Source organism: Periplaneta americana, chromosome 2 (assembly GCF_040183065.1).
Source record: "Periplaneta americana isolate PAMFEO1 chromosome 2, P.americana_PAMFEO1_priV1, whole genome shotgun sequence".
In the NCBI taxonomy this organism is placed as follows: Eukaryota; Metazoa; Arthropoda; class Insecta; order Blattodea; family Blattidae; genus Periplaneta; species Periplaneta americana.
The window spans coordinates 40,207,909-40,232,621 of record NC_091118.1 but is presented as its reverse complement, the minus strand read 5'-3'; the positions used below and the strand labels follow the sequence as shown (position 1 = coordinate 40,232,621).

Below are 24,713 nucleotides of genomic sequence, written 5' to 3'. Positions count from 1 at the left end.
CACTGGTCCTGCTCACACAGGTAACCTTACCTATTGTAGCCTATAAAATACATCATCTTCTAATTCCATGTCCATTGTAGACTATTTGAAAAAAAAATTACATTCCTTCATTCAGATTAGATAAATGCGTTTTCAACAATTCTTCATTTAATTAATGTATTAATCAGGTTAGTATAATTATATTATAAATTTTAAATTAAGTCATGATTTCAGCACGCAATGAAAATGTATTTATGTTATAATAATAAGATAAAAGTGCAGTACATGTAATTAACATTGTTAAACCTGTATTTCGCTTTTCGGAATTGGCATTACTGAATAATAACATCGAATTTCTTTATTGCAGTAATCGATATTCATCTATTTCAACTTCACAATGTCTGAATAGGTTAAGTATTCGTAAATATACAATTATTAACATTTTGTGATCGAATTTTAGGGATATATTATTTACATTTTTATTTTATTCACGAAATAGTCCTAATAAATGTCACTCGAGGTCTGAGATTTCCCAGATAAATCCACTCGCTTCGCTCGTGGATTTATCGGCAGATCTCAGACCTCTCGTGACATTACTATAGATAATTTTCTGAATTTAGAGGTAATCGCAGAACCATCGCTTAAAATATTGTAAAGTAAACAACTGCCAATTCAACATAATTTATTCGTGCTGCTAATGTAATTTTCGTGTATGCAGGAGCGGATCGAAAGCTAGGACCGGGCTATGAACTGGTGCCAGGTGTAGGATACTATAAACTGCACACGAAGGCCAGGAATTGGCAAGACGCACGGAGCATCTGTGTCGAAGAGGGAGCTCATCTCGCGATTGTCAATTCTGACAAGGAAGCTGCAGTGTTCGGGGCGATGCTTGTTCGAAACCCTGACATTGAAGCTATTTGGAAGAACGACTGGGCCTACCTGGGATTCCACGATCAATACAGCGAAGGAGAATTCGTTACGGTGTTCAGTAAGTAACCTTAAAATATCATCATGCAATGCCCCTAAATACAGATTAATTCGGGAAGGATAGTAAATATTTTAGGGGACAGTAGTATGGACTTTTCTGAGTAAGAAAGTTCATAAAAACATGTGTCCAATTTTCAGTAGATGTGTTTCAATGTTACGCATAACAAACATTACAAAATATGGCAAGATGGAAAGACAAATTACTTAATAATTATATTTATTGTTGTTTACATACATACATACTTACTTACTCGCTTTTAAGGAACCCGGAGGTTCATTGTCGCCCTCACATAAATTCGCCATTGGTCCCTATCCTGAGCAAGATTAATCCAGTCTCTATCATCATATCCCACCTCCCTCAAATCCATTTTAATATTATCTTCCCATCTACGTCTCGGCCTTCCCAAAGGTCTTTTTCCCTCCGGGCTCCCAACTAACACACTATTACGTGTATGCATTTCTGGATTCGCCCATATTGTTCTTTACATAGCATCAATAAATTTCAACAGTTCAATGCACTTTTGCGCTCTGTTGACAAGAGCTGCTCTTCTGAGGTCTTATTGTCGTTGTTTCATGACGGCAACAATATTCATAATGCGAGCGAGCAATAGAGAGGTGCAGACGGCTGTCACGCACTGGTTTCGATCCCAGACGGTAGACTTCTACGACACAGGGATACAAAAGTTGATCCCACGGTGTGAAAAATGTCTCTATTTCGGCGAGAAATATATTGAAAAATATCTCAATAATTGTTGTGTCTGTTCCAATTAATCCTACCATGAAATTGTGTTTTCTTTCTGTAAACGGCCCCAGGAAAACTTATTTTTATGGCCCTCGTAATTGCGCTCGAGTGACAAAAATTTGTGTAAGCACTTGTTTTGACATTATTAGCATGGTGGAAGAAAAACAATAGCTTTTTTTATCTGCCCCTATGAGAATTTTATTTTAGTACATTATTTTACGACGCTTTATCCCAATGAGAATTTTTGTTTCTTAGAAGATAGCAAAAATCTGAAGTATCAATGTCAGAAGTAAGAAAACTTAAGGCTCATTTACAAAGACAATTAAACATAACGCAAGCGTTAACTTAAAAATGTAAACGTTACGGTAAAATCAAGAACACTCACCCGATGGGAACATAAACGCAACCGCAAAGATACTTGGTAACCATGGAAACATAACAACGGCGTCATTTCCTCATATTTTGTCGTATACTTCAGCGCTCCACGATTGTGTTCTGTTTGCACATCACGTAAGCATAAGCATGAAAGTTTGGAGTTTGCAAACTTTCATGTTAACGTCTAACGGCAATGTTTATGTCAATGTTTATGTGAATCATTGTGAATGATCCCATTTGGTAACCTGGGCATAAATTTCTGTGTTTATGTTACGATTATGTTTAATTTTCATTGTGAATGGGTCTTTAGTCGTCACGAAGATGTCAAACACAGTTAGAAGTAAGAAAATTGTGGTCATAGTACAAATATCTGCAATTCATTTAGTAGTATGAAACAGATACCAGTAAAAAATAGAGGCCTATAGAATCATCCAAAGGTCTGGAGCTACATTTTGGCTATCTTAGAAACAAAACAAACATGCAACGGTTATTTTGCTTTCCTTTCTCCTCTAATTTGAGATGAAAGACAACTCGATAGTTTTTTTTACAAACGTCAGGAAAGATTACTTTTAACGTGAATATGTCTTTGAAATCAGACCCACACATGGGGTACCAGGACGAAAACGGCGATGGCAACGTTTGCTAGGTGATCCATTCCGACCAGAGGTCTGCATCGGACGTTTTCGCTCGAGCGCCAAGTAGTTCATAGCATAATCCGATAGGTAGCGCACATGCATGATGGGTAAAATTGTCACGAGCGATAAATCCTCGAACGGTATGAGCCGAGCGTTAGACATTCGTTCTTGTTACAGTGATGAACTGTGTAGTAACATCATAGATGTTTATCATTTCAAAACTTTGCAGTGTTTAACTAACCTCTCCATAGTACAACTACAAAACTTCCTTTAAAATGTAATATAAATGTTGTAGGTAAATGTTTTTTTTTTTTTTTTTTTTTTTTTTTTCCCCACACAGTAGTGATTTTGTTTTTGCCACATCTGATAGATGTTATTGGATGTAAATGTAATTATTATAAACGGAGAACACAATCATGATAATGCAAGAACTGTATCAAGTTTTCTAGTAACAACAACAACAACAACAATAATAATAATAATAATAATCTCTAATTAGTGTATCAATCTTTGCGTCTGTAACAGTTGTGCAGCACGATTATTCGTTTTATTATATTTTCTGTGACGTTATCTCTGTACTAATATTGTTATTAATCTACTGCTATATCAATAATATTTTGTAAAACGTTTCTACATTGTCGCAGTATATAGGCGGAACACTATGTATGGACCTATCATATTATATATGTGGTAAATCAGATATTGAATAATTATTAATTATCAATAATAACTGTATATCGAAGTTTTTCATACTATTTTATTTATAACTTCATGTTCCTGTTTTGGTACCTTCCATTGACTGTTCCATTAAACGTTTGTCATAAATGCAGAAAATAAAGCCTTATTTTTACCGTGTGAGCAAAACATATGTGTATCTTATCTGTCGCCTTCCATACAAGATAAGACATGTCGGTGAGATGACCTTGTACTGTGCTTCTATTTATTACGAGCGTATCACGACCGATCGTATCTCACCCGAGGGTGCGACACTCGACCGAGTTCAAGCGAGCGATTTAACTTCAATGCAGCACTCTGATTCCGACATTATAATTTCGTGACTAATAACAGGATTAAAATAAATGTGGTCTCTTTAGATCGGGTATACGACTACGATGCAGGCATGACCTTGAGTTGTCTCCGCGCTTGGGGACCGCGGCGACTGACGGCTATTTTTGGAGTGGGCGAAATTTTTCAGGCAGTATATCTCGCGACTCCTATGTGTTAGGGCGTTGATTTTTGTGCCAAACAAAAGATGTCGTCCAGATCTGTTGATTTAAGCCAGACGTATTCACGTAAAACCACGGCCGTGTCCTTAACACCACCACACTCGGATTTTTATGGAAATTTCTGTTAAATTGTTTCAGTATTGTTGCTATGACAAATGAAATAAATAAGCAGCAATTCAAGCTAAACTTGGGTGAGGTAATATTTGTTCTTTATTTATGCCAGAAAATAATGTTTCTTGCTTCTACAAATGTGAAGTAATTGACCTTACTCTGTGTTACTATGAATGTAATAGAGATTGTTGCAGTCCACTCAGAAGATTCAGAACTCTAAATGGATTGAAGTATGGACCCTACAATTTGTCGTCATTTTGGAAGTTTGTAACAGTTATTTACGATATGAGTATCGTAATGTTTCATATTACAATACGAGATAGTAAATTTGTCAAACGAGGCCCCAGGCCGAGTTTCCATAAGTATATCGTACAACGCTTTATCCACTTTGATAAAAATATTTTTTATAAAAGTAATCGTATTATTTTTATTAGTTGTAAACATGTCTCTTGTGGAGAGGCGATTGTATTATTAGTTTCTTCCTACGAGAGGCGATTCGTTTATGTTTGTTTTATTAGTTTTGAACACGATAGGTTTGTGTTTATAACAGAAGAACAGCAGTACTAGGAATAATAAACAAACATTGTTAACATAAGACACGTAAAAAATTATATATTACAGTTATATGAACACTAATAAATATAATATAATTATTAAAAAATTAGTAAAAGCCTAGATCATATATGTAACAGATATGTCGGGCTTATAGGCTTTGAGGTTAACAAATTTTGTCAGGTTTACTACGCTGCCATCTAGTTGCGACATAAGTAGTCACGTCATAATTCTCATTTGAATTGCATTAGCGACTGTGCTGCCATCTCGTGTTCGTTTACGGCGGACGGGTGGCGATCCTGGCGGTTGTTCTCTTCAAAGTGCTGCCGATTTTAACGTAGCGAGGAGTTATCTGTTACATAATTATATGATCTAGGGTAAAAGTCAGACATGTTTCGGAGATGCTTCTCCATCCTCAGTGACTTTACCACGACTAGAGTCTCCTTTAAGCTAAGCAACAACGCGGTTCGATCAACTGAACCAGCCGTCATGGTAAAGTCACTGAGGATGGAGAAGCATCTCCGAAACATGTCTGACTTTTACTAATTTTTTAATAATCATATTATATTTATTAGTGTTCATATAACTGTAATATATAATTTTTTACGTTTCTTATCAAATCTATGAACTCTGTATAATTGGCCCAACATGTGTGGTTTATATTTCAATATTGTTAACATGAGTTCATACGAGGATTCATATATTGAAAATGCTGCAAATTCTTCAATTGAATGTTTAGTACCATCGAAATCCCACGTAAGATAAAAGTGGAATATAAAAAATTTGGAGATTGGTGTTCCAAGAAAATTGTAGAAAGTGTGTAGGAGAAGTACCATTACCTAACTAGTTGCGTAATAGAAGTATAATTACCTAACTAGCTGCGTAATGAATGTGTTTACAATATTTTTATTAGTGATGTAAAGTCCACATTACATAATCAAAGTGGATAAAAAATGTAAATTATTCCACAATATTTACTCCTGAATACTCATTTCCTAGAAGAGAAGATACCAATGATATGCGAGAAAATGGCGAACATATGTGAATGTTTCGCAAATGATTATCTGAATAAATCCCATTCTTTTCTGAAGGAAACTATTATTATTTTTTTATAAATTTACTTCATAACAAAGTTACATAATTTCAAATCTTTCTTGAATTTTGAATAACCCTATATTTTATTTTTATACAATTATAAAACGCTGTATAAACCTGACAAACCATGCAGTGCGAGAAAATCTTGTATTTTATTTCATTACATGCAATCGCCAGAATTGTAACAACCAACACTGATTGTTCATTGTGATGTTTCAGATCAGCCGCTGAATTCCACAGGTTTCGAGAAATGGTATCCTTCGCAACCAGCAAACAACACTCGAGAGAACTGTGGTCTAATAAATAAAGACAAGACGCTCCTTGGAGATACAGAATGTTACCGACTATTACCTTTCTTCTGTGAAAGAGAGCTGTGACAAGACAAGAAGCAAAAGAGACTGGATTTACAGTATAACATGAACTGGAACTTAAGAATGACACGATGGTTTCATCAGCACATGTTAAAAATGCACTAGCACGCTGTTTATTAACATATACTAGAATTTTAACAATTGTCGTAACATTCATTTGTGCCTTTCGGTTTCACCAACGATTTCCAGATTGATATTCACTAACAATCTGTTAACTCTCGCAGAAATTGAGAATTATATTAATCAGGGAGGCTATGTCAGAATCTAACCTTTTCATGAACATGTTTCATTCCCTTTACATAAGAAAAGCTGTGCAATATTACGATCAAATGAACCACGAAACTGATGATGTGAAAAGAATAAAAGGATTTAATTTTACTAGAACAGTATAAAAAAGTCTTTGTTAGTGAATTGATGACCAGACATAAATATAGTTTGGAATTCAAGAAAATAGATGGTGTGAAAATCAAAGCCAAAGATTACGAGTGGGTGCGGTTTACTAATGTATTCAGTTTGCATGGGTAGGATACTGCCTGTAAAATAAATACAACATATTATGCAATAATATAATAAAATAATATAATGTATACTAATCAGGATTTAAAATCAGTTGAAGTGCTTCTTTTAAATAATTTATTATTGGAAGATGCTCATTTTGAATGTCTTTTTAATGAAGTTACACAATCTCGGACCGAAATTTGAGCCATGCCTTAGTCCTGCTTCAGAATCTTCTTGTACTGTAACCATGGTTATAACAGCGAATAGGGATTATAAAGAATGGACACTGAGCGAATTTTCCTGTGTTTTGTTTCTCTGTGCGCCAGCGTTTAGTTCCACTTTCAAGCGCTAGAGGTTAGTGTAATCGAGCACACGCTAAGATAATAATTGAGAATAGAGTTGAGACACAGGATCCAAACATCGCCTACCTTATTGCATAATCCAGTAACGCTTTGCTTCAAATAAATTCAAGTTAACAGCTTTTCCTTATTTCTCAGTGACAAACTAGTTGTAATAATAATATTTTATATTTCAGATATCATAAATTATATTATAAAATAATATAATACATTATAAAATTAAGTATCGAATTCGTTTAATATTTGTATGTAATATAATATAGGTATATGGTTTTACTTCTCGTAAGAATTTTGTTTTTCCATTTTCAGCGCTATCGAATCATTACATATTTTAATTGTTGTTGGGGTCAACGTTTCAACTCTCATTATAAAGGAACTCTAGAGTCTAGACATTACAGGTAATGACGGATTTATTATTTTATGGATCCAATTTATTTTATTTTGAGTACATAATGTACCTAGATGTATTAATTATATGTGTTATATTTCCGCTGTGTCGACTGCTAGCTGGTGTGAAGTCAGCGCCAACTCTAGGGAGAAACCAGAATCTCACGCTTTAGCTGGCTTGAAGGTCATTGAAATCAATCCGGCTACATCAAAGGTACCGACGCGAAGTGTCCATTCTTTATAATCCCTATTCGCTGGTTATAATAGTTATTATTTTTATGATAACATTTTAATAGGGTATACGTATATGTATATTTGTTTGTGCGAGATCGTGCGTATTTGCTTGGTTTCCGCACAAAACCAATCCGCCGAAAGTCTAAAATTCCACATTCAGTATTCCCAACCTAACACACATAACAAATTCCCTCTTCTTACCGCTTAAGTGACATTAATTTTACTGCTTTAGGCTTTTAACATATTATTTTTAGAGACATTCAATATAGTAATAATCAGGGAACGGATTTATATGGACTAAAAATATATGAAATATGTAAATATATATGTAGTTATTTTTACCAAAATATGGAATTAAATATGGATTTTTACCAAAATATGGAATTAAATATGGACTTAAAATTATAAAAAAATGACTATGTACGTTAAATATTGGTACATTTTAATCAAACTAAACAAAAAATATAATGGACGTACCTTATCTTCCAATGTAGTTTCAACAAAACACAATTTTTATTGTCTGTTACCATAACAATAGGTTACAAACATTTCTTTCAAGTGCTGAAAAGTGAATCTTCTTCTATTGTCTCTGAGGATAGATTTATACTGACTAAAAGAGCGTTCGACGTCACAAGAAGTAACTGGTACATAATTCAATTTCACAATGTCTGCTGGGGATAAGTCCAAGTTAATCTTCACTGTTGATTCACCACTCATCACAGCAACAACCTTTTGTAGTTCTTCATATCCAGGGTTTTTTGAAAGTACAGTGTCCACCTTAGCTCTTACTGCATCTGCAACTTTACCTCTACCACGATTCAGTTGTTCCACAGTACTATTTATAATTTCAAAACTTTCAGATAGTGAAAGGTGCCTATTTTGGAGACTTTTGAGCGTTTTTATGATGCATGAAAATGTATGCTGAATGTGAGCTAAGTCATTCTTCACACTTATGTCACAGGTAACTGTTTTCGCAGTATCAATTGAGACTGCATCTTCAGAGTCCAATGCAAGGAGAACATTGTTAATAGAGTCTATATGTTCGGCATAATATTCAACTGCTTCTAGCCATGTACCCCATCTAGTTAAAATTGGCTTTGGTGGCAATGGAATTTCAGGGTACATTTCTTTCAACACGTTAACTCTACTGGGAGCTTTGAGAAATACTTTTTTCACTGATGAAATCAACAAATCTACTTTAGGGAAATTGTCTCTGACCACTTCTGCCACACGATGAAATGCATGCGCCACACAAGTAAAATGAGTCAATTTAGGATATACAACAGATAATGCTTGTCCAGCTTTGACCATATAAGGGGCAGCATCGCTAATAAAGAATAACACATTATCGTACATAATACCCTTTGGCCACAGGATACCCATAGCTTCGTTGAACAGTTTAACTATAGTTTTGTTATTGCACTTTTCTAGAACATCACAATGTAAAAGAATTCGTTCAGAATATTGTTCACTTAACAAACCGATAACTACATTACCAACAAGTCTACCTTCTTTGTCGGGAGTCTCATCAATGGAAACCCAAATTGAACTATCTTTAATTTCATCTCTTATCTTCTGTATTGTCTCATCGTAGATGGATGGAGCATACGTCTTCCTAAGTGTTGACTCATCCGGGATTGTATGTTGAGTATATTTTTCAAGGAATTCCCTGAAGACCTTATTCTTTAGTTTGTAGAGAGGAATATCAGCAGAGATGAGAGAACGGCACAGGTCGATGTTAAACTCAGATCTTACATTCGATGTTGTTGGTTGTGTTAAAAACAATTGTCTCTGCTTGGAATTTAGTTGTTTGTTGGCCTGATGTTTACTAGTTGTAATGTGTTGTTGCACCAGGAACTTTTGTGTAGATGATACTGCACACTGACACAAATTACAAAATAATATTTTATTGTCAGTTGATAAACCATCTTCTTTAAATTCTGAAATGTAACTTGTTAGTTTTGATTTTAAATTGACTGAATGACGTACTTTTGGCATATTTACCGTCTTTATAGTATGATTTACAAAACTGAACCTATGTGTACTCTGACTGGCATTTAACTGTTGAGCTGCACAACTGAAGTCTGTTAAAAATTTTAAATTAAATTAATACAGTTTTGTAACTTACTTTCCCATTGTTGATAGGACTGCTAATTTTCAAATAACTCTGATGTTAAAGGGATTACTGAACATGTGTTTAAATCTCTATTGTTGAAATGTATTTTTAAAAGTTAATGGAATTTTGTTTTGTTTTATTGTTAAACCTAATATAATATGGACTGTTTTATATGAAATATGGAAAATATATGGAAATTAACGAAAATATGTACTAAACTCTAAAATATGGAAAAATATGGAAAATAAAAGTAGGATTTTTCAACCCTACACATTGTGAAACATAAAGATAATGCAAAATATAAATTATATTAGCTTTATAAGTAAATATGTATTTACATATAAATCCTTTCCCTGGTAATAATTATAAATTGTAAACTTATCACTGCAATTTCACCTAAATTGCACTGTTAATTATTGTTTTTAAATATTTGCAAAAATTAAGTAAACTCTACAATTCCACTAAAGTTACTGCACAATAGAAAAAACTGGTGGTGGTGCTCCAGTGACTCTGAATAACTGCACAAATGTAACAATTAATTTCAATGTGCAGAATTAGATGTCAAAGATATTTTCCATTTCTAAACATCTCCCTGACGGGCAAAATTAAACTTGCCGATGTTATTACTGCAATATGTTATATAAATAATATTGTTAAAGTATTAAAATTAAAAATAAATCATTACATAACCTTACCGTTTGTTTTAAGTTCGCATTTATAGACTGTGGGAAAAAAAAAAGACAGACGTATATCACGGCCTGCTGGAGTATAGTAAACACAGAAAACATTTTAAAGCAACAATGTTGAAGATAGATATTTTTGTTTTCCAAAATTGCCGTCATTGGACAGAAACCAAGATGGAGATTTCATTGCAACTAATTAGAAATTCAACTTTCAGGTATGTAATAAACGATCTTCGCACAAAATAATGTACGATACTTGAGCGGTATGTTTTCTTTCAATTCTCGGAAATTAAAAAAGCTCAACTACGTTTCGCCTTTTCAAACTTTTCCTCAAACATGAAAACTTCAACATACCGCTCTTGTAACGCATATTACTATTAATATTCAGGATATTAAATTCCTTGTACAATGACATTAAAAACTTTTTCCATACATTTTCATTGTACCTTGGTTTTTTGACTATACCACGCAAGCACGTGCTTATAAACCGAGGTAATCGTCGGAATCCTCTCGCTGTGCTGTGTGCAGTCTGAAGGGGTACAACAGCGAATAGATAATTATACAGTATGGACACTTCGTGTCGGTAACTTTGATGTAGCAGGACTGATTTCAATGATCTTCAAACCAGTTTGAGCGTGAGATTCTGCTTTCTCCCTAGAGTTGGCGCTGACATCACACCAGCTAGCAGTCGACACAGAGGAAATATAACACATACAATTAAAACATCTAGGTGCATTATGTACTCAAATAAAATAAATTGGATCGATGAAATAATAAATCCGTCATTATCTGTAATGTGTAGACCATACCTACACAAACAGCGCTCAACGAGTGCGCGCGCTCCTTCGGAGCGGGAGAGCTGTGTTTACCGCTCGCCGAAACGGAGAGGAAGATACGTCAGAATGACATACCGTGTGTTTTTTTTTTAAAGCAAGAAGTAAAGCGGTGCAGCAAGACCGTTCTTTTATTACATTTGCTTCACCGTCGCTGCAGCAAGCGTGCAGCAAATCAAAACATCGCTTTACGAGTTTGCTGCACGATCCATCATGGCGGAATGCGTGTTTTGGTCTTTTGCAACGTTTATTATTGTTAAAATCGTCTAGTAGTAATAATAATTCTATGTCATTATCATGGAAGTCGAAACTATTTAACATGTTCGGTTCTTTTAAGGTTAAATTTATTATTGCAGTGATAGAAGCCAATATTAATTGTCGACCATTTTCCAGTCAGCTGACCTAATTGCGTTTTTTTCGACCCTCATTTTGCTGCAGCAAAGACATGAACCGCTTTAGTGAAGCGCTTTAAAAAACACACGGATAGACTTGCTATAGGTAGAGGAGAGGGAAACGACCACTCAGTTATCTAGTGGAGTGCAGTGTGTAGGCCTATTCTCAGTAACTGTTTCACGTTGCTTACCTACTGCTACAGTACAGTATGGAGGACTCTAAAAGACGGAACGTAACATTTAACGATTTACAGCTCGAACTTATTGATTTTCAATGTGACCTAAGGGCTCAAGATCGTTTGAATAATATTACTAGTCTGGTTGAGTTTTACAAGACTAAACATTAGCAATAAATCCACGACTACACAGGCTGGCTGTGAAAATGATTGCTATGTTTGGCTCAACATTTATATTTGTGAGAAAATGTTTTCTATAATCAACTTTAATAAAGGCAGACATCGAACATCTGTAACTGATGTTTCATTATGATCAGTAGGCTACTGTTCCTTTCAGCTGCCAACAGCATAAAACCTCGTTTTGATGTACTGATAAATAAAAATATAACAAAATGATATTGTACATTTAAGTAGCTATAGAATTTCTATTATTTGTGTAAAATAAATATTTCTTTATTAATTAATAATAGTCCAATATAGTTTTGCAAACACTGAACGGGAATTCATTTCATAAACACTCTTACTAGTACTGTATTTCCTTTTGTGTATATTTTGTACGATTTCACCCCTTCTTCCAGTCCATCCTTATACAGAGCGCAGCTAATATCTGCATTCATGAGCTGCGAGCCGGCTCGGAGAGCGCAAACCTTGCGCAGGCCTGGTCTAGACTCTAGAGTTCGTGTATAATGAGAGTTGAGATCAAATACCTTACTATAATAATACCGGACAGCTAGCAGTTCTGCGCGCGAACGACGACGACGACGACGTCGTCGTCTAAGAGCCCGCAATGCTTGATCCATTTCCCTTTTAGCTTTCCTACAATCATTGTCATAGAAATTAACAGTTCCTTGAGTCTTCTTTCGGTTCCCCTTTAGCTTCATTACAGAACCCGCTTCCTGAATAATTAACTCAATTCAATTTATTTGGCCATTAGATATACAGTTTTAGGCTTCGTCAGAATACATTGAAAAAAACATATAAATATATTTTAAAAAACACTAATAACAGAAACTTCGCTCTAGAATATGCCATTAGGAAAGTTCAGGATAACAGGCAGGGTTTGGAATTGAACGGGTTACATCAGCTTCTTGTCTCTGCGGATGACGTGAATATGTTAGGAGAAAATACACAAACGATTAGGGAAAACACGAAAATTTTACTTGAAGCAAGTAAAGCGATCGGTTTGGAAGTAAATCCCGAAAAGACAAAGTATATGATTATGTCTCGTGACCAGAATATTGTACGAAATGGAAATATAAAAATTGGAGATTTATCCTTCGAAGAGGTGGAAAAATTCAAATATCTTGGAGCAACAGTAACAAATATAAATGACACTCGGGAGGAAATTAAACGCAGAATAAATAAGGGAAATGCGTGTTATTATTCGGTTGAGAAGCTCTTATCATCCAGCCTGCTGTCCAAAAATCTGAAAGTTAGAATTTATAAAACAGTTATATTACCGGTTCTTCTGTATGGCTCTGAAACTTGGACTCTCACTCTGAGAGAGGAACATAGGTTAAGGGTGTTTGAGAATAAGGTGCTTAGGAAAATATTTGGGGCTAAGCGGGATGAAGTTACAGGAGAATGGAGAAAGTTACACAACACAGAACTGCACGCATTGTATCCTTCACCTGACATAATTAGGAATTTAAAATCCAGACGTTTGAGATGGGCAGGGCATGTAGCACGTATGGGCGAATCCAGAAATGCATATAGAGTGTTAGTTGGGAGACCGGAGGGAAAAAGACCTTTGGGGAGGCCGAGACGTAGATGGGAGGATAATATTAAAATGGATTTGAGGGAAGTGGGGTATGATGATAGAGACTGGATTAATCTTGCACAGGATAGGGACCGCTGGCGGGCTTATGTGAGGGCGGCAATGAACCTTCGGGTTTCTTAAAAGCCATTTGTAAGTAAGTAAATAACAGAAACAGTAAAATTTAAGTAATACAATGAAAACATGACATAATCTGAAACTTTTAAATTGAAGAAAACTAACTAAATTACAATTAAGCTTATTTATTAAAATAAAATTTCGTACAAATTTGTGTTGAAAAACTCAGCAACAGAATAAAAAGGATTATTTAATAACCAATTGTAAAATCTAGTTGAAGCTATTGATTGGTAATTTATAATATTGACTTGGGAGCTTATTATATAATTTCATCCCCATAATTAAAAAGTTTGTGTTGCTCTTGTGTAATCTACAATATGGGATATTAATTTGTTCACTATTTCTAATTTCATGATCATGTATATTGGCCTCTAATGAGTAACTGTCGATATTTTGTCGAGTGTAAAGTACTAGATCATATATATACAAATTTATGATTGTTAAAGATGGTTAAAGAACACTTTAGTGAGATCACAGAATGTTCTGCCGTGACTGAGTCAACGTCCTTCAATCCATCCTCCAATCTCTGTATATACACGTCCTTATGCTCTTCCCTCCACCTATATATTGGTGCCGATCTTCCTTGCTCCTCTTTACTCCTTCTACTCACACTTAGCCTAGTCTCGCCCATTATTTCTAGCTGCACACAAACAGGGAAATGATGCGATTCCGACTTTATTCCTATCCAGAAATCCTTAAATAATGGTATTACGTCTTTGCTGCATATAATAAAATCTACAGCACTCCCCCCATTGGCATTAACAAACGTTAATTCCCCCTTTTGGTCTCTCTCATACTTTCCATTTAGAATCTCAAGGCTAAATGCGTCACAAAATGCCATTAAACACCTTATATTTACTGCATCTATTCGCTTTTCTCACTTCGTTTTCACCGTCCACCCAATCTCCGAAAGAAACATTTTCTATTCCGATCCTCGAATTGTAATCCCCAATTAACAATAATGACTTTCAATAAATAGATAAACGACAACAATTGAGGAGCGTTTTTTCCAAAACTCAACATCTTCAAAATCTAAAATTTTCAGGAAACACATTTTATTGTTTATATTCTTCCCTTAACATTTAAACAAAAATTAAAATATACGCATAACTTAAATATTCCAAGTTGAATTATGATAATTACATCTTATATCAACTACTATTTCAAGAGCTCAGAAAATAGCATTGAATTTGGTGAATTTTTATCAAAACTGAACATCTTCAAATTGAAATATACAACTTTATGAAAGAATATACATAATTTGTTAAATAAATAATTTTTCTTCTGTTTTATTGAGAACACAAGACATCCTACTAATACAAAGGTTTTTCTGGATATTCTGTTTCATTGTTTTCTTGGTTGGATTCCGGGAAATCTTGTAATACTTGTGAGTAGAATGTTTTTGCTTCTTCGGTTGATGTATCGAAATATTTCATTAGTTTTTTCACATCATCCCTATTCTTCGTATTCACGTGATTTTTAGGCTTGACTGGAAGATATTTGTCCATTTTCTTGAAATTACTGATGCCACTTTTAGTACTTCAACAGCTCTTTACTTTACAGTCGACCCCCCTATCTCCCATTCTTCTGATATGTGATTTGCTTCACTTCTGTCATCTTAAATGGCAGCTTCCGTTTAAGAATTTTATTTGCACTTGATTTTTGATCCTAAACTAACCAATCTTTACCCAGAACCATGCACCGTTCCTGTTGATTCAATATTTCATGGTACTGCGATGGCACTGTGATTTCTTCTGTTCTTCTCAATGACACCAAATACCCTATTGGGTGACAGGAAGCTGTGCCCTCTAACAGGAAAGTAATGTCTTATTTTAGTGAATACCTTGGAAGAGTCACAAAATCTCAATAGCATACTCATCATTACTGAATTTTTGTTTTGTGATAGGCATGAATCTGAAAAAATTCTCAATGTATATTTCACAGTAGATTTTTCCAGTTTCTCTTCTAGTTTCTTAATATAGTCCAGAACTGCAGAAGCAACTTCATTAGCATCTCGTGCCATTTCTGTTTCAAGCCATGTGTAATGGTGGATATCACCTCCTTCATTGACTTCCATAACAGTACTGTAAAGCCAGACTTGACGGGAGTAAAATATACCCCCCCCCCTGATAATTTCGGTAGACGCTGATTCTGTTGACAATCAAAGCACACGGTGACAGTGTTATTTTCTTTGCTCTTGAGAGTTTCAAAAAAATTTTCAGCCCTCTTTTTGTATAATCTGTAGTCAGTTCTCAGGTCATTTTTTTCATTTAGGTCATAAAAATGTCTTATTTTAACAAGAAGCCCTGCACATTTAGAAGAAGTGTCAGAGCGCGGATTTACAAAATCCAGATTAAAGCACTTGTAAAAATGGACTTGCATTTGGATAGGGAGGATCTTAAAAGCTCGTTTTTCATACGACATTGACAGAATCTCTCCGAAAGTTTCTTAATACTTAGTTCTGGAGGCAAGTATGATCTAGAGCATTTCTTACTAGCATAATGGCTCTCTCTACATCGATAATTAAGTATGTCCCTCTTTATAGTACTTGTCATTTCTTCATCCCGCTCATTAATCCTCCTTTCACGTCTATTTTATTTTAGCATTTCACCTTTTAGATATTTTTTACCTATTCGTCTCAACATGTCGCCTGACATTCCTGTAATTTTTCTAAATGTTGGTGCACACACTTGGAGTTCTTCCCCATTCTCCTTTGGTACAAAATAACTTAGTGAAATATCTCCCCCATTTTTAGCCTGTTTATCATCAGTTTTTTCTCTAGCTTGTTTACACGAATGAATTTTAAAACAAACCATTTCTGTGCTATTTTGCCTTTACCATTATCGTACAGCTCTGAATGGAATTCCAGCATATCATTGCTGGTTAGATTTGTTGCTTCACATTTATTTTTCTTTATGCCTTCAAACCATGAATACAATCTATATCTGAATAATTTCGAAGGAAAAATTATTCAAACCAGCTTTACAGGGAGTTATACCTGAAAGCTTGATTTGCGCAATCTGTATCTGGCTCACCTGCTACTTCCTGAGTATATTTTAGACTCTTATTCTTGCTTGAATTATTTCCATCATTTCGCCTTCTCTTTTTGACCACGCTTTATTTCTTGAATAGGAGACAATACTCACTACTGCTTGCAATACTGTTTCTGTACTAAAATTAACAGACAAACAGTACTGCAGTCCAGAATGTTCACAGTCAACAGTGGAAATAATAAAGGCAAGTGAGAGATATTTCAGCTGAGCATTGTAGCCAATCTTTAAAACTTAATACCGTAATAAAATTTGAAGGAAAAAAATACAAATCCTTCTTATACTTTTTTATGACCAGTGGAAAGACTGTTTTAAAATAAAGTTGAGTTTTAAAAAAACTCGCTGACACAAGATGTTGAGCTTTGCAAAAACCCTCAATATTTAATGCCTTATTAATTGTATGAAATGTTGAGATTTGACTAATTCTGTGTAGCGCAATCGATTCGTCTACCTTTAAAATATACGAAACTATATATAACTCATTTTTCAAAATTTTGAAGTTGTTGAGTTTTGGAAAAACGCTCCTCAATTGCAATGTAACCAGGCGTTTATTATGAACTGGAATAGGTTGTAGTCTTTTCTCTAGCATTTTGTATGTCATCCACCACAGCTAGCATAATTATTATTTCTTTTGCTACAGTACCTTAATTATTGAAAACTGACCATTATTTTCTCGCAAAATTGTATATTTCCTAGGATAAACAACTTCGTGAATGACGCTATGTAAAATTCACTTGTTGTTTAGTCAACTGTCCGAAGACAGGTTTGAACCTCATAAGTAACACCAATAAGTCATCGCTCTTGAGGCAACTAGGCCAGGAGATAATGGGGTAGGGTGGCCAGTTCCTCTCCCCCTCCAATGCATACATCGCCGATTAGCCACATTTAATAAATAACATTATTAATTAAGCACGATCTACTTGCGCACCGCTGTGGAGTAACGATTAGCGCGTCCGACTGTGAAACTAGTGGGCCCGGGTTCAAATCCTGATTGGGACAATTTACCTGGTTGGGATTTTTCCGGGGTTTTTTCTCAACCAATTGAAGCAGAATTGCTGGGTAACTTTCGGCATTGGACCTCGGACTCATTTCGCCATCATTATTTCACATAATCATCATCATCATCCATACCATAGTCCGGGTTCAATTCACGGTGCGGCGTGCTGTACTTGTACAAGAGCGCGGGCGTTCGGCTACCCAATCATTCACAGAATAGGACTGGTAAGCACAAGAAGCCTCAGGCTGCAGTGTAAGCCTTCGGGTCCCTCCTCCGTACAAGAAAAAAAGAAAGCATGGTCTACTTTGCGAGAAATAGATCGTAAATAACTAAATGTCTGTACTGTACGGAGTACAGTTCCAACTCAAAATAAATTTCTCACTATGATTCACTCAAAATGCACCATACGTATGTATTATCACTACAGCATTGTAGAACTCGTGATTACAAATCAAACGAGTGGTCGCACAGGTCTGTAGCTGCTCTCGATGCCGAAATATTACCGAGAGAAGCTGCACTGTAGGTTGATTTTATACTAAACTTCGGCGGCCTCTAGGCCGTAACGAGAGGATGTGGCGTTATTAGGAGTAGTTACACAGGTTACATTGGTTCATGCTGTAAATACTAATGTAATAACTATGGCTAGGACTTTGATGGCTATAAATCATAAAAAAAGTCCTAAAACGATGCATTTATGACCTAAAAATCTAAAAAAAAAAACTTAAAAATGCCCTAAAAATTGATCTTATTTAATTGGCTTAGTAGGAAAAGAGGTTTTGTACTACTTAATATTTCGACTAGTAATTAAATTACATTATAGTACCAACATTTAAGTTTATTTAATTTTAAATAATTTTTATAAGTAGTACACTTTAATTATTTTACCTGATGTAGTTTCCATGCAGTCTACCACAATGCCACTCTTATCCGGAATTAGCAGGTATAGAGGAGTCTGTATTGAAGGGGTGGTTTCACTGACCTATTACATGGGGTGTACTACGTTAAAATGACAATATTTGTGTAGAAAAACGATTAAAATATTAAACAAAATAATGGGTAATTGAAAAATGAGTTCTATTCAGTCAATACTTAACATAAAACACAATAAAACATGTTATAATAATATTTACACAGATTTAAAAACAAACGTTTTCGCCAATTTTGATTGGCATCTTCAGGTCGTGTAGGTCGAATGGAACATGTTATAAAAAAAGTGAACACTTGATATATGACGTTAAAAACCAAAGTTACAACTGTAATATCACTTAAAAACAGAGAATAGAATTGAAAAATGAGTTCTATTCAGTCAATACTTAACATAAAACACAATAAAACATGTTATAATAACATTTACACAGATTTAAAAACAAACGTTTTCGCCAATTTTGATTGGCATCTTCAGGTCGTGTAGGTCGAATGGAACATGTTATAAAAAGTGAACACTTGGTATATGACGTTAAAAACCAAAGTTACAACTGTAATATCACTTAAAAACAGAGAATAGAATATAGCAAAAAGCCTCCACGATGTGTGAAGAATCACTGTGTTGAAAGAGGCGTGTGTGAACCAAGGAAACAACAAAACTCTTCTGTCATTGCAGATAAAGTTTTCAAGATAGATTTGAAGATGCTACGAACAGGTCGGTCGTGTGGCCGTTATGGAGAGCAGGAAAAATCCTGTAAATTATAAGGATAGAATGAAAGAATATTTAGAAGCATTTAAGTATTATTTAAATCTTCTAAAACAATACTTACAAAAAATGGAAGAACGTCTTGAAATCCATGAGGCCGGCGACACGACTGATCTTTACATTAAGTGGTAGCGTATGACGAAAACTGTATACGTTGCACGACTAGTGGATGAGTGACCGTTACTTGCGTGTGATTTTAAACAGCGGGTTATCTGAATTTGGATATTGTTCGTTAAGGAGCGGGCTATCATTATTATTAGAAAAGGTGGCAATATATAGTTCCTCCGCAGCATTCATATAATTATGATTGTTAATAGTCTTTAAGACCTGAAGGGCTTCTTCTATGCCAGTAAGTTCGTGATTAAGGGAAATGAGATGCGTGGCAAACCTTGATTTATTCCTATTGAATTTGAAGTCAGAGACGTGCTCTTTGTAACGCGTGCGAAAATTCCTTTTTGTTTGGCCAACGTATTTACTGGGACAGTTTTTACATTGTAATAGATAGATACCGCTATTGGCAAATTTATTGTAATTTTGACTGTTATTGGGAATTATATTATTAAGTTTGTTGTTGGTACGGAATGATACGTTAATTTGTTCTTTACTAAACAGGTTACCTAATTTGCATGATACATTACCGAAAAATGTCATGGGTTTCCAGTGGGTGGTTTTAGTCTTTTTGACAGAACTTATTAAAGTGCTATTAGTTTTGGTTTCTGCTTTAAATTTATTTAAGCGTTTTCTTATAAAATTGGTAATTAAATTCTTATTAAAGCCATTGATTTGTGCTAAATTTACAATGTATCTATATTCAGCCTGATAATTGTTTCTGTTTAGGGGGACTTTGAGCAACCGGTCAACTAGAAAACGGAAATTACTAATCTTATGTGTGTAGGGGTGATTGGAATCAAATTGGATGGAATGACTGGTGGTTGTAGGTTTCCTATAAATATTATAAGAAACAAATCTATCAAATCTATCTTGAAAACTTTATCTGCAATGACAGAAGAGTGTTGCTGTTTCCTTGGTTCACACACGCCTCTTTCAACACAGTGATTCTTCACACATCGTGGAGGCTTTTTGCTATATTCTATTCTCTGTTTTTAAGTGATATTACAGTTGTAACTTTGGTTTTTAACGTCATATACCAAGTGTTCACTTTTTTAAACATGTTCCATTCGGCCTACACGACCTGAAGATGCCAATCAAAATTGGCGAAAACGTTTGTTTTTAAATCTGTGTAAATATTATTATAACATGTTTTATTGTGTTTTATGTTAAGTATTGACTGAATAGAACTAATTTTTCAATTAACATTGGACTTAACGGAACCAATATGCCTTTGAAATTATAAAATAATGGGTATTAATTGACAAAATATGTAGAGAAAATATAAAAGGATATAAACATTATTTTACATTAATAATGGGGATTTATGGCCAAAATTAAATGAAAATGCCTCAAAAATGACCGAATAAAACAAAAAATGCTCTTATGAGCCGAAACAGGCAAAAAATGCAAAAAAAATGCCCTAACAAATACGTCTTAAAACACTCAGTTTGTCACATAACATATAAATACTAAAGCAGCAATGTTTCTGGCTTACTAGAAAAAATATGCAATTTCATCAAATTCCTAGCCCTAGTAATAACATTAGCATTCATCTGTGGCTCATAGTGTAGGGGAGACTGTTGTGCCTTTAAACACTTTTCATATTTTATTTTTTTTAATTTTGGGAAATGAAATTTTTTAAGTGAAAAAATGCTTGAAATAATTATTGAATGTTTCTTTACAACTTCCTGTATGTATTTTCCTGCTTTACAGATCTATTAAGGATGGAAAAAATAAAATGAAGAGATATGTAATGTGTTCAAAGGTACAACAGGTTCATGCACCTTGAAACACATGGAATATAGGTGGGAATATAGCTGTAAAAACTGACAATCATATTTAAAATGTATTTTCAATCATAAACCAGAGCAGGCTTCTCTGATTTAGATTTTATTTCCTGGAGAAGCAATAACTGCTTCAACAGCTTTCTTCAAGACATCCGAATCAATTGGGGACCTCTTTAATTCCAGACACTTCGTGACATGATCTTAAAATAAAAGAAAAACAAAAACCGATAGTATCGTGTAATTTGGAACATGTTCCATGGTACAAGATGTTTTGTGTTCAAAGGTACAAGAGGGTGCACGTTTAAACAAATATGGCTCCGAAAACTAGAGAGTCAAATAAATCATGGAAATTAAAATATGTTATTACTCACCAGATGATAGAGAACACACAGTACTTGAAAGATATTAACAAATGCAATCTGGTTTTGTGTTAGAAAACATACATCAATGAACGAAATGGTTACTTTTGGTACTAAAAAAACTTTTGTCCACGGAACTCACACTTTGCAATAAATCAAACAAAGTACGACCAGAGCTACTTAGCGGCTTTCTCTACAATCTACTTCATTTTGAGACCTCTAGGTAGCAGCAAAAATTAAAAAAACAAAAAATGTTCAAAGGTACACTATGCTGAAGGTACAACAGTGTCCCCTAGTTAAAGCATTTTAAATTCTGCCTTTTTTATTTAAACCACGGATCCCGGAATGGGTGCCCATGCTCGGTGCTGGGAAAGATGTATTCTCTGTGAAGGAAGATCAAGAGTGCCTGCACGATAGGTAATCTTCAGGATAATGCACACGAGTTAAAGCACGGAAGGCATGCAGCTCAAACTCGCACGGCGTTTCAAAATCCTAAGCAAGAATTGTCACTAAACTGCTTCAATTAAAACCCTATTGGCCCGCGAATTGCCACCGCGCGATCACGAGAGTAGGGTCTGATTTTATAACTGGATGCTGGATGGAGATGTGTTATGCAAAATGTCGAGGATATGTCGCTCTTGAGGGACTAATTTTCAATAATTCTTGTAACACACATTAAAGCTCATTACTGTCAGTTTTAAATACCAATTTATGCTTTCAGTAGCAAAAAGGCTACATTGCGCGCTATTAGTAGCGGCAACGTTGGTTCCCTTTTCCCCGGTGGCAACTTGTGGTATAGCGCAGGCACGGAACGGAGTCTGACGGCCCCGAACGCTACAAACCACTTTATATGTAGGCCTAATACAGCTAGTACTACGCAATGAAATTATATTTTCACGAATAATACAAGTAAAATTTTATTTTGTCTGGGTTTAAATAAATATTTCTTTATTTCTAACGTTCTCTTTATTTACGATCTCGCACAAAATATTATACATTACAAATTCACAAATTTAAAATATGCATTACAAATCCACAATTTAAATTGTACCTTACAAATTCACAATTTAAAATATTATACATTAAAAATTCACAAATTTAAAATATGCATTACAAATCCACAATTTAAATTGTACCTTACAAATTCACAATTTAAAATATTATACATTACAAATTCACAAATTTAAAATATGCATTACAAATCCACAATTTAAATTGTACCTTACAAATTCACAATTTAAAATATTAACATTACAAATTCACAAATTTAAAATATGCATTACAAATCCACAATTTAAATTGTACCTTACAAATTCACAATTTAAAATATTATACATTACAAATTCACAAATTTAAAATATGCATTACAAATCCACAATTTAAATTGTACCTTACAAATTCACAATTTAAAATATTATACATTACAAATCCAAAATTTAAATTGTACCTTACAAATTCACAATTTAAAATATTATACATTACAAATTCACAAATTTAAAATATGCATTACAAATCCACAATTTAAATTGTACCTTACAAATTCACAATTTAAAATATTATACATTACAAATCCAAAATTTAAATTGTACCTTACAAATTCACAATTTAAAATATTATACATTACAAATTCACAAATTTAAAATATGCATTACAAATCCACAATTTAAATTGTACCTTACAAATTCACAATTTAAAATATTATACATTACAAATTCACAAATTTAAAATATGCATTACAAATCCACAATTTAAATTGTACCTTACAAATTCACAATTTAAAATATTATACATTACAAATTCACAAATTTAAAATATGCATTACAAATCCACAATTTAAATTGTACCTTACAAATTCACAATTTAAAATATTATACATTACAAATTCACAAATTTAAAATATGCATTACAAATCCACAATTTAAATTGTACCTTACAAATTTACAATTTAAAATATTATACATTACAAATTCACAAATTTAAAATATGCATTACAAATCCACAATTTAAATTGTACCTTACAAATTCACAATTCAAAATATTATACATTACAATTCCAAAATTTAAATTGTACCTTACAAATTCACAATTTAAAATATTATACATTACAAATTCACAAATTTAAAATATGCATTACAAATCCACAATTTAAATTGTACCTTACAAATTCACAATTTAAAATATTATACATTACAAATCCACAATTTAAATATAATAGAATATCTGAGGTTCTCTATAATAAAATACAAATAAATAGAATAATTAAAGGAAGAAAATCTCATCTAAATAAGAGGACTCGGGGAAGGACGCCAGAATACTTGTAGCATTACCGCGCTGAATGGCGATACCAATGCGCTGACGTAGATATTGACTGCTTCGAGGGTCCCCAGAAAGCTGCACTAAACTTCTGCCTATGGTGGAGATGAGAGCTTTGGCTTCACTACACCATGATCCAAACGTTTCAACCGCAAAAGGGACAAAAATACAATCATTTGCAAGATGTTTATATTTATGGTGTTGACTGACAGCGGCACTTTCTGCTGGTGTCTTAGAGGTTGAAGACAGATGAGAAGGGGCCAGTGTATCCACACATGTGGAATCCCAAATTAAGGATTTGCCTACACGCCACGAAACTAGAGTCAGACCATCGGGTCTCTTGCCGTCTGAACGGCTGATCCCGGAAGGTTCTAAGATGGATGGAACCCCTGAGGATGTTAATGCTCTTTTAATGATGTCATTGAGCGATGAATGACGAGAGAGACGCCCCTTACTCATGACACAACTTAAGGCATGGTGGCCGTAAGAATCTACAATATTGCCACAGATACATTTATGAATGTGACAGATTTTGCAACCGAGGCGTAAAGCCACGGAAACTTTAAAGGATCTGGGATTCATAAGGGTACCGATGTTAGGGGAAGGAATTGCATGAGTCCACACCTGTGGAGTAACGGTCAGCACGTCTGGCCGCGAAACCAGGTGGCCCGGGTTCGAATCCCGGTCGGGGCAAGTTACCTGGTTGAGGTATTTTCCGGGGTTTTTCCTCAACCCACTAGGAGCAAATGCTGTGTAACTTT

General features: G+C 34.4%; 1 protein-coding gene across 2 annotated transcripts in view; it reads left to right on the top strand.

Annotated features, from left to right (window-relative positions):
• The window catches only part of LOC138692833 (hemolymph lipopolysaccharide-binding protein-like), a 558,083-nt gene that overhangs the window by 10,384 nt on the left and 522,986 nt on the right, over positions 1 to 24,713 (top strand). Inside the window, exons 4-5 of one of the 2 annotated variants that reach the window (XR_011330144.1) lie at positions 698 to 967; positions 5,922 to 7,042. Coding sequence is in view for 1 of the 2 variants with exons in the window: in XM_069816095.1 (XP_069672196.1) it covers positions 698 to 967; positions 5,922 to 6,079 (428 nt within the window). In the remaining variant the exon portion in view is untranslated. Of the gene's footprint in view, positions 1 to 697; positions 968 to 5,921; positions 7,839 to 24,713 lie in introns of those variants that run through there. The other variant, XM_069816095.1, reaches the window with a different exon arrangement.